The sequence below is a fragment of the Piliocolobus tephrosceles genome, unplaced genomic scaffold (assembly GCF_002776525.5).
Source record: "Piliocolobus tephrosceles isolate RC106 unplaced genomic scaffold, ASM277652v3 unscaffolded_15440, whole genome shotgun sequence".
NCBI lineage: Eukaryota > Metazoa > Chordata > Mammalia > Primates > Cercopithecidae > Piliocolobus > Piliocolobus tephrosceles.
Genome location: NW_022297022.1, coordinates 1 through 11,183, shown reverse-complemented (window position 1 = coordinate 11,183; position 11,183 = coordinate 1). Strand labels below are relative to the sequence as shown.

The following is an 11,183-nucleotide window of genomic DNA, read 5'->3' as shown; positions in this document are numbered from 1 at the left end:
CCTGCCCATCCCCACTTGAAGTGCCCTTGGGGGTGTGGGGTCTGTCCAGGGCCCGCCTCATGTGTGAACATGTACAGTAGAGGGGTCTCAGGTGGGCTGGGCCATCTTGCAGGTGAAGCACCTGGAGGTGAGCAGTGCTTCCATGGCAGAGGACCTCTGCCGGAAGAGCGCCATCATTGAGACCTACGTCATGGACAGCCGGATCGGTCAGTGCCCCCTTTTCCCTGGCCCTCAGCCCTGGTCCAGCCTTCACCTGGCCCTCCCTCTCCATTATGTGCTGCGGCTTCTCTCCTCTCCTCTCGGAACTCAGCGAAGCTACTGACAAGACCATGGCCTGTGGAGGGGAGAACAGGAAAGCACTGTCTCTTGATCTCGCCTCCTCCCTCTTCTTCCTTTCTCTGTCATCTCTCCACTCTCCATTCTCCAGTGTGTCTCTCTGTCCGCTTTCTCCTTTCCTCTCCCTGTGCCTCATCTTCCTCTCCTCTCTCCCTTCTCTCTTCTCCCTGTTTCTCTTTTTCACCCTACTCCTTCATCTTGTCTCACTGTCTATATTGTTTTATCTCCATACATTTTCCTTCTCTGTATCTTCATTGCTTTTGCTCCTTTCTTTCAAACCTTCTCCTTCACAGATTTTTCTTTATTAATCAGAATCATACTGACAAACATGTGCTGAGGACTTTCTGTGTGCTCTGTGCTTCACACGCAGTCATGTGCATCTTTCCAGTTCCACAAGTTAGTTATCCTCATTTCTCGGGGCCACAGAGCTAGTGAGTGACAGAGCTAGGTTTCGTATGTCAAAGCCTCTGTCCTCCATGACATGGCTTTTCCTGCTCCCTTCTTCCCTGGTATTCGTCTCCCTCTTTTCTCCTCTGGCTCTGCCTGGCTCTCCTCTGGCTCTGCCGAGGGGGTGGTTTTCAGCCTGGGCCCTTGCAGATGTGTCTGTGGCAGCAGGCCACACAGACCGCAGCGGGCTGGGCAGCGTCCTGAGAGACCTAGTGAAGCCAGGCGACGAGAACCTTCGGGAGATGAACAAGAAGCTGCAGAACATGCTGGAGGAGCAGCTCACCAAGAATATGCACTTGCACAAGGCGAGTGTGGCCTGCCAGCCTACCCATCTGTTCACCCAGCCACCTGCCTACCCAGCCACAGCCCCGGGGTTATCTGCCAGTCCCCTTGCCCACCCACCCAGCCTGTCCTCCCAGCTATCCTCCTACCCACTCATCAACTACCCCATCATGCTCTCATCTTCCACTGTCTCATCAACTTATTATCCATTCATTCCTTCCATGTACCCGCTCATCCATTTATCTACACATTCACCCAACCATTTGCCCAATCTACTACTTACTCATCTCATTGTCTACACCATGTCCTGCTACCCATTTCTTGACATATCATTCTCTTATCTACTCATCAATTGCCCCTTGTGTTACCTGCCTGCCCACCTGTTGATCTCCATCTGTCCTCTGGACAATTCATTCATCCACCAATTTGTCTACCATAGATCCCCCATGCCCATGAGTCCACACACACATCTTTTTGCCCAACCTGCCGCCCAAAGACTTTCCCCATCTCTGAGAGTCAGAAAGGAGTCAGACCCAGCTCCTGCCTTTGAGAAGCAAGCTCACACTTAGTAGAAGAGCAGGTGGCCAGAGTGGTGATGTATCCTGCAGCAGCACCATGCCGCAGGAGGCGTCCCACTCCCATATCTGTAGCTCCCCACCCATCCTCATGACTTTTCTGAGCCCAGCCCACTGCTGGGGGTGCTGTGAGTACCTTCCCATCCCAGGCCAGACACAGCTGAGCATTGATTAATGAAAGAGTGTGAAGGAAATCACAGATGATACCCTGCATTTGGCAAGGGAGCAGCCTGTCCCCTTTTCTGGCCCCTGATGGTTCATTTGTTTCTTAGGACATGGAAGTTCTGTCCCAGGAAATTGTGCGGCTCAGCAAGGAGTGCGTGGGGCCTCCTGACCCAGACCTAGAGCCAGGAGAAACCAGCTAAAGACCTGCAGGCTGCACCCACCTCCTCCCCTTCCTACCCCCTAGGATGCCATTCCCTTGGGCTGTGGCGGGGAAATGAGGGCTGAAGCCAAAATCAAATAGCTTGGGAGACTGGACATTAAAGGGACTAGAGGCCTGATGGTTAGTGTTAATGATCCTGTCTTAGGGCAGAGGCCACCAGGGAGTGGGGATCCTGAAGGAAGGGGCAGGGATTTCTCCTTCTTCTTGGTCCTGGCTCCCAAGGGCTTCTGTCTTCATCTCTGCATGAGCTCTCCTTCCCAGAGACCAACTCTTTTTTATTTTATTTTATTTTATTTTTTAATTTATGTCTGGAGCCTGGCTACTCTGCATTTGGGATTGGGGATGTTGGGTAGGTGTGTGGCCCATGTTCAGCGTTCTAGCAACACGTGTGTGTGTGTGTGTAAAGGCTGTGCAGCCAAAATACCATCTGGCCAGACGGGCCCACCCACTGACTGTCTCGTCTCATTCTTTTCAACCAGGAGGGACGTACTGGGGGCGGGGAGGTTCACACCATTGGAATAGGGAGGGAGGTCTCTGGCTGCAATGTTACTCTCTTTTCCTCACCCTCATCCAGCCTGTCTCCATTTACTGCTGACCAGCCCCTCAAACTGAGTGGAGCTGAAATACCTGCAGATATGTACATGGGTAGACATGTATGGGATTGTGGGTATAGATGAGTAGATAGACGGGGGGATGGATAAGTGGTTGGATGGACAGATGGATGAATAAGTGGACAGTTGCATGGATAGGTTGGTGATGGATAGGTTGGGAAATAAATGGATGGATGGATAGGTGGTTGGATGAATAAATGGATAGATAGATTGGTGGGTGGATAAATAGAGGATGGATAGTAGAGATGTAAATGGACAGATGGATAATAGGTCTATGGACAAATGGATGGGTGGATGAATTAGGTAGATAGGTGGATGGATGGGTTTATGGACAGGTCAGGAGTAAATGGACCAATGGTTAGGGGAATGGATGGATGGGTAGATGAGCTCATGAATGGGAAGGGTAAAGAGTGGGAGAAGAAATGATGAGTGGAGCTATGTATGGACAGCGAAGGGCAGAGGATGTCACCCTGCGTGTATTCCAGGTGGGAAGAGATGGGTGGAGGATGGATACATACAGATAGATTGGCAAATAGGCAGATGGGGTGAACTTACAAATGGATGAATGAGTGGGTGGGTAGATTAACAACTAAGTGGACAGATGGGTGGGTGGAGGGATGGATAGAGTAATTGGTTGTGTGGGTGGGAGAATGGATGGATGGGTAGGTGGAGGAACGGATGTAGAAATGGACAAATCAGGAGTGTGCCAAGTGGGCAAATGGAAGATTACATGGGTGGGTAATCGGATGAAAGGCTAGGCCTGGCCCTGCGTTACAGTGCCCCTGTCATCACACTCCTTTAATTAAGATTAAGCATCCCTGGTGTGTGCTGTGTCCAGTGCTATCACCTTTCACATCAGGTAATGCTCCAAATGATGCTATCAAGTTGAGATAAGTCTCTCCACCTGACAAGTGAGGAAACAATGCAAGTCACTTGCTCAAGGATGCAGCAAGTCAGTGGCAAAGGTGGGGTCTGAACCCACCCATAGCCAACCAGAGGCATTCCATAATCAGTGCTCCTGCCATCCAGAAGCAGGGCCCTCTAGCGGAGGAGGTGTGATTTGAGGCCACTGGATGTGGACAGATAAGAGAGACTGCCCCCTCAGAGTGGGGCCTGCCTGAGAGACGACTTGGTAGGGGGGTGGGACCTGGATTGTCCCCCTCTACATTCCCTTTATCCTCATTTCATATCTAAAAACAGGAAGTCGTGTGCTCCAGTCCCACAGCCGAAGTCTTAGAGCTGGGGCTCTAACCCATGCTGCGTCCCTCAAGGGGGCAGCTTCGGAAGCTTGGCCATCTAGAGAAACACTCCCCAGCAATTACCCCCGACTCGTGGCTCTCCTGCCCTTCCACAGTCTGGGGGGGCAGGGAGGGGACAGCGCTGCATCATTCCCTGTGGCACTCCGCTCTGGGGCCATTAACAGACGCCTCCCCATCGATCGGATCTGCTAAGTGCTGCTGATTCAGGCGAGTGGGGGTGGGGGCCCCTGGGGGCAGAGGGGGTAGGAGCTGGGCAGGAAGAGAGGGGAGTCCAGGAAGGAGGTGGAGAGAATTGGCAAAGTTCCCTGCCACCCCCATTTTCCAGATGACGCGACTGAGGCCCAACCAGCTTTGTAGGAGGCGGAGTCTCCCCAGGGTCCCTCTCTGGCTGTCCTAGGGGAGGGGGCTCGGGGAGCCACGAGGCCCCTCCCTGCCTCCCTCCATCTCCCGGCAAGCTTGGAGGGGCGGGGAGAGAGAGCCAGAGGAGGAGAACTCAGGCAGCCCTGCAGAGGGGGCCAGGAGCTCGGGTGTTTGGTACCCCCAGCCCCACCGCTGTTGCTGCTGCTGCAACGGGGACACAGGTGAGGACGGCCCGAGAGGGAGGGGGAGGGGGACCACCACTAGCGCTGTCTTCATCCTTCCCTGGTCCAGCCCCCACGCCCCAGCCCATCCTGGGATAGTCCCCAGGGGTCCCACTGGACCTTGCCCTTCCCAGGCCTCCTTCCGGGGACCCCGCGCCCTCTCCCTGCCTATGCCACCTTCTCTCCTACGCCTGGCTGTGGTTGCTTCTCTTCCTCCTGCTGCCGCTGCTGCTACTGCCACTGCCCAGCACACACCGCCAGCCCCTCGGGGTGTGGTTTCCCCAGACCTGCCCCCAACGGTGGGACCCAGCCTTCTCCCGGCCTCCCCTGCCAGCTTCCTGCAAAGCCCAGGAGCCCCCCTGCCTGGAGACACACCCAACTCCCTTTCAACACCCCATGCTCCTCTTAACCCCATTTTGGGGGTGACCCCCTTCCTCTTATTTAGTCTTCATAGATCCCCTGGGTGCTCTGGGACTGTGCCCAACTTCCTAACATTTGAGTCCCAGACCCTTGGAATTCCCCAGGCCCCTTTTTCCTCCCTGTAGAACTCCTGAGACTGTCGACCAGGCTTTCTTGGCCCCTCTAGATACCCACCTCCCCCAGATAACTCTCAGCCCCTCAAAAAATAACCCAGCCCCCTATCTACCCCTTTGGATAACCTCTTCCCCTCTCCAGCCCTACTAGGCGGCCCTCGCCTCTCCTTTCTTCCCCAGAACTCCTCTGGAGTACAGACATCCCCCCAGGCTATTCTTGGCAACTCTAGGCAGTCCCAAGACACCTTTCAGCCTCTTTACAACCTCCTGGATCCACAGCCACCCCTCGAGATGCACCAGCTCCCTTTCCAGATCCATGAGGGGGGTCTAACCCTCTTATGCTTCCCCTAGAAGCTTGAGGGTGTGGACAACCCTCCTCACCTGTCTCAGCCCCTCTAGAACCCCCACTTCCAGACACTCTCAGTCTCTTTGAAGCACCTCTGGTCCCATTTCTACCCCTGTGGATGCCCCAGTCTCCTCTCCACCTCCACAAAGGAGTTCCAGGCTCTTCTGCCTTCCCTGAGACTCTTGAGAGTGTAGAGAACTCCCCACGTGTTTCTTGGCCCCTCTAGACGCCCCCAGACACCTCTCAGGCACAGGCTAACTCCTTTAGAATCATCTCAGTCTCTCTAAACCCTCCCTCAGCTCCTTCTTGGCCCCATCCCCACACCTCTTTTCTGTTCTCTATGTCCCCAAGTCCCTTCTTAGTCCCTCAGGACATTGCCCAGTCCCCTCCTAGGCTCTGTAAATGTCCCCCAAACTCCTTCCCATCTCTCTAGTTCTTCCTCCTGGTTCCTCTTGGCCTCTCTAGACACCCCCAGTTTCCTTGTTCAGGTGGCTCAAGGCGTCTCCAAGCCCCCACCATCCTGGAGACAGCCACATTCTCCTACACGCCACCCTCACTAAGTCTCCCTGGGCTTGGGGAGCGGCACGATGGCGGCAGGCCTGGCCACGTGGCTGCCTTTTGCCCGGGCGGCAGCGGTGGGCTGGCTGCCCCTGGCCCAGCAGCCCCTGCCCCCGGCACCGGGGGTGAAGACATCTCGAGGAGATGAGGTTCTGGTGGTGAACGTGAGCGGACGGCGCTTTGAGACCTGGAAGAATACGCTGGACCGCTACCCAGATACCTTGTTGGGCAGCTCGGAGAAGGAATTCTTCTACGATGCTGACTCAGGCGAGTACTTCTTCGATCGCGACCCTGACATGTTCCGCCACGTGCTGAACTTCTACCGAACGGGGCGGCTGCACTGCCCACGGCAGGAGTGCATCCAGGCCTTCGACGAAGAGCTGGCCTTCTACGGCCTGGTCCCCGAGCTAGTTGGTGACTGCTGCCTTGAAGAGTATCGGGACCGAAAGAAGGAGAATGCCGAGCGCCTGGCAGAGGATGAGGAGGCCGAGCAGGCGGGGGACGGCCCAGCCCTGCCTGCGGGCAGCTCCCTGCGGCAGCGGCTCTGGCGGGCCTTCGAGAATCCACATACGAGCACTGCAGCCCTCGTTTTCTACTATGTGACCGGCTTCTTCATCGCCGTGTCGGTCATCGCCAATGTGGTGGAGACCATCCCATGCCGCGGTGCTGCACGCAGGTCCTCGAGGGAGCAGCCCTGTGGCGAACGCTTCCCACAGGCCTTTTTCTGCATGGACACAGCCTGTGTACTCATATTCACAGGTGAATACCTCCTGCGGTTGTTTGCTGCCCCCAGCCGTTGCCGCTTCCTGCGGAGTGTCATGAGCCTCATTGACGTGGTGGCCATCCTGCCCTACTACATTGGGCTTTTGGTGCCCAAGAATGACGATGTCTCAGGCGCCTTTGTCACCCTGCGTGTGTTCCGGGTGTTTCGCATCTTCAAGTTCTCCAGGCACTCACAGGGCTTGAGGATTCTGGGCTACACACTCAAGAGCTGTGCCTCTGAGCTGGGCTTTCTCCTCTTTTCTCTAACCATGGCCATCATCATCTTTGCCACTGTCATGTTTTATGCTGAGAAGGGCACAAACAAGACCAACTTTACAAGCATCCCTGCGGCCTTCTGGTATACCATTGTCACCATGACCACGCTTGGGTGAGTGTGGACTCCGTGTTGGGGGCTGCCCGATTACACTCACCCTTTCTGTAAAATTAGGAAGTTTAAAGAAATGATCTCTTTCTTTCTTTCTTTTTTAGATGGAGTCTTACTCTGTTGCCCAGGCTGGAGTGCAGTGGCAAGATCTCAGCTCACTGCAACCTCTGCTTCCTGGGTTCAAGTGATTCTCCTGCTTCAGACTCCCAAGTAGCTGGGATTACAGGTGCATGCCACCATGCCCAGCTAATTTTTGTATTTTTAGTAGAGATGGGATTTCACCATGTTAGCCAGGCTGGTCTCAAACTCCTGACCTCAGGTGATCAGCCCACCTTGGCCTCCCAAAGTGCTGGGATTACAGGCGTGAGTCACCGTGCCTGGCCTCTTTCTCTTTTTGAGCTTCAGTTTGCTAATCTGTACAAACTGAAGGAGCTGGACTTACTCTTCAGATCCCTCCCAGCTCTGACAATGCCTTGATTTTCTAGGTCAGGAGACTTGGGTTCAAGGATTGTCTTAGCTGCTCTCTTTCTGTTGATGTCGTTTTCTCATGGCCTCAGTTTTCCCCTCTGTAAAATGGGGAATGCTGATCCCTTCATCATCTAGAGAGGATTCAATGACATCACAGTTGTGAAAGTTCTCTGAATGTTTCTGGTGCAGGATACATAGGTGTTGGCTTTCTAGCACCTCTTTTTCTGTTTTGGGGACCCATGTCTCCCAACCTTCTAGAATTGTCTGCTGTGTGGGGCACTACATCTGTGCCTTTGTGATTCCTTGATGTTTCCCAGAACAAGATGTTTTCAGCTTTTTTTTTTTTTTTTTTTTTGGTCAATCCCTGCAGAAGAAACAGAGTTCGGATAAAAGTATCAAATGGAATCATCGAACTCATGAGCTTTCTAAAGATACTGTCTAGTGCAGATGCTGTGATCCTTCTCTAAGTTTTCATCACTGGGATTGAGTATACAGTTGGTGCTCAGTATCTGTTGAAGGAATGACTGAATGAATTGGGTTTGCTCAGTTTCTTCATAGAGGTACAAAAAAAGTTGATTTGGGGTTTCTAAAGTGTAGAAACCCCAATTCTAGTTGGAGGTTCAGGATCAGACCGACAAACAAATACAGAGCGCTGACAGTAGGCTGGAACTGAGTATTTTGATGGCTTTTACTCTATTCAAGTCCTCACAACAACTCTGTGAGGGTGGATGTCTGCCCATGTCTCATAGTTGAGGACACGGTCTGAGATGACACATCAGAGAGCCAGCAATGGCCAAGTTGGAGAGACTTTTGAGCAGAGTCCTGAATGCTTAAAATGAGTCAAAATACAGAAATAAGGAACAGCCATCCTAGGGCACAGAGAAAAGGCTTAGAGGCTGAAGACTGCAGAGGCTGTGTTTCTGTGGGGGAGTTCTGATTGGTTCTGCGGTCAGAACAAAAATATGCAGTGTGATCTTGGGCGAGTCAGTTACAGAACCTCCCTGATCTTCAGGGGAGCTCTCTGTGAACAAGTTAGTAAGGTTGACTTGGCTCTATCTCTATGGGAGGTGGGTGGCATGGAGAAAGATGGGGGTTTCAAGGCTCCTCCCTGTTTTGTCATATGTGGACAGTTTTCAAAGATTCCCCTACAGGGAAATGAAAAGGGGTCCTACCTAGACCGGGTAAGAGAGGCAGCCAAAACCAACAAAACACTCAGCCTGGGACTTGAAGCCCTTCGACTGGCCCATGGTGCTGGGACTCTCCTCCCAGGAGGCTGTGTTCACTGCCTGTGACTTCCTCATGCTCCCCTCTGTTGGTTTTCATAGATTTCTAGCTGACTCAGGTGCTTGGTATGTAGCTTGGACAGGGGCAGCAGATGGTAGGGGTTGAGGGCCAGCCCCATTTCTCACTTGACTCCCCAACATTTTACAGAGCAAGAAACTGAGGGGCTCAGAAGGTTTGAGTGCCTGGCCAGGGTCACAGAGCTAGTCCGGATTAGATGGGATGGAGTGGGGGACTGAAAGGTAGGTGGGCACTTTTCCTGACCTTGGCCTACCTCCCCTCACTCCAGCTACGGAGACATGGTGCCCAGCACCATTGCTGGCAAGATTTTCGGGTCCATCTGCTCACTCAGTGGCGTCTTGGTCATTGCCCTGCCTGTGCCAGTCATTGTGTCCAACTTTAGCCGCATCTACCACCAGAACCAGCGGGCTGACAAGCGCCGAGCACAGCAGGTAACTGCACTTTCCATCCGAGCACCTCCTACTCCCTACACCCCAAGCCAGTCTACTTTGGGGCTTACCCACCTGACCTTTTATCTCCTCTCTCTGCAGAAGGTGCGCTTGGCAAGGATCCGATTGGCAAAGAGTGGTACCACCAATGCCTTCCTGCAGTACAAGCAGAATGGGGGCCTTGAGGTGGGTTGGGGCCTGGATTGGGGTTGCAGTGAGCCATAACAGGGGGAGGAAGGTGCTGCCCTTATTGCTCTGCTCCATCCACTCCAGGACAGCGGCAGTGGCGAGGAACAGGCTCTTTGTGTCAGGAACCGTTCTGCCTTTGAACAGCAACATCACCACTTGCTGCACTGTCTAGAGAAGACAACGGTGAGGCCTAATGTGAGGTGGTATAGCAGAATAGAAAGGGGTCCCTCTGAGGCCATGCCAGCTCTCTCCTTTGGATGGGAGGCTCACTACAAATTGTGGAAATCACACAGAGCTTCCTGGAAGAGGCTACAGGAGAGCCAAGCCTTGAAGGATGGGCAAGGGAAGGCAAGAGGGAACAATTTACAGAAAGGAGAGAACAGCCTGAGCAAAGGCTTGAGGGTGGGATCAGCTCCCATGGGATGCCCCGTGACCCCGCCTCCTTTCTGCCCACAGTGTCATGAGTTCACAGATGAGCTCACCTTCAGTGAAGCCCTGGGAGCCGTCTCGCCGGGTGGCCGCACCAGCCGCAGCACCTCTGTGTCTTCCCAGCCAATGGGACATGGAAGCCTGCTGTCTTCTTGTTGCCCTCGCAGGGCCAAGCGCCGTGCCATCCGCCTTGCCAACTCCACTGCCTCAGTCAGCCGTGGCAGCATGCAGGAGCTGGACATGCTGGCAGGGCTGCGCAGAAGCCCTGCCCCCCAGAGGTAAGCAGCCCTCCTACCTGCTAGCCACACCTGGGGAAGCTCAGAGCTTAGACCAGAAGCTCTGAGATTCCATGACTCCAGACCTAGCAAGTCAAGCTCGAACCCAAACCCCTCCATGCTGGAAGCTTGAGCTTTTCTTGTCTGGATCTCATTCTTCATCCATTCTTTTTTTTTTTTTTTTTTTTTTTGAGACAGAGTCTCACTGTCACCCAGGCTGAAGTGCAATGGCGGGATCTCAGCCCACTGCAACCTCCACCTCCCGGGTTCAAGCGATTCTCCTGCCGCAGCCTCATGAGTAGCTGGGGTTACAGGCACATGCCACCATGCCCAGCTAATTGTTGTATTTTTAGTAGAGGTGAGGTTTTGCCATGTTACCCAGACTAGTCTCAAACTCCCCACCTCAAGTGATCCACCTGCCTCAGCCTCCCAGAGTGCTGAGATTACAGGCATGAGCCACCTCGCCTGGCCTCTTCATCCATTCTTTCACCAAATATTTATTGAGCACCTATTGTGTGGCAGGCACAGTTGTAGGCAACTTGGATGTGGCAGTCAATGAACAGACAGAAGCCCCTGTATCCTATTCTAGTGGGATAAGACAGTTAACTTCTATTCTAGTGGGATAAGACAGTTAATAAACAAATACATAGATTATATAGCATATCAAACAGCTGTAAACGCCAAGGAGAAAAGTCAGTCAGGGATGGGGGCTAGAAAGCACAGAGCAGGCCAGGTGTGGTGGCTCATGCCTATAATCCCACCACTTTGGGAGGCCAAGGCGAGCGGATAACAGGAGTTCGAGACCAGCCTGGCTAACATGGTGAAACCCTGTTTCTATTAAAAATACAAAACTACTAGCTCGGTGTGGTGGCGCGCACCTGTAATCCCAGTTACTTGAGAGGCTGAGGCAGGAGAATCACCTGAACCCGGGAGGTGGAGGTTCCAGTGAGCTGAGATCGCACCATTGCACTCCAGCTTAGGCAACAAGAGCAAAACGCTGTCTCAAACAAAAAAAAAAGAAGAAAAAAAAAA

At 53.3% G+C, this 11,183-nt stretch overlaps 2 protein-coding genes across 2 annotated transcripts in view; both read left to right on the top strand.

Annotated features, from left to right (window-relative positions):
* LOC111535709 (GRIP1-associated protein 1) overlaps nt 1-2,474 on the top strand; it is a 4,586-nt gene extending 2,112 nt beyond the window's left edge. Inside the window, exons 4-6 of the mRNA XM_026450198.1 lie at nt 111-206; nt 934-1,088; nt 1,913-2,474. Coding sequence (XP_026305983.1) covers nt 111-206; nt 934-1,088; nt 1,913-2,005 — 344 coding nt within the window. The 3' untranslated portion in view covers nt 2,006-2,474. The remainder of the gene's footprint in view (nt 1-110; nt 207-933; nt 1,089-1,912) is intronic.
* A 1,747-nt stretch (nt 2,475-4,221) lies between these two features.
* Nucleotides 4,222-10,402, top strand: KCND1 (potassium voltage-gated channel subfamily D member 1; the record flags this gene model as incomplete). The annotated part of the gene is made up of 7 exons (XM_026450197.1): nt 4,222-4,476; nt 5,844-7,063; nt 9,099-9,261; nt 9,361-9,444; nt 9,532-9,630; nt 9,904-10,154; nt 10,350-10,402. Coding segments are annotated over exons 2-7 (1,771 nt in total), but the record flags the coding sequence as incomplete, so codon positions are not given.
* Between the last annotated feature and the right edge of the window lie 781 nt (nt 10,403-11,183).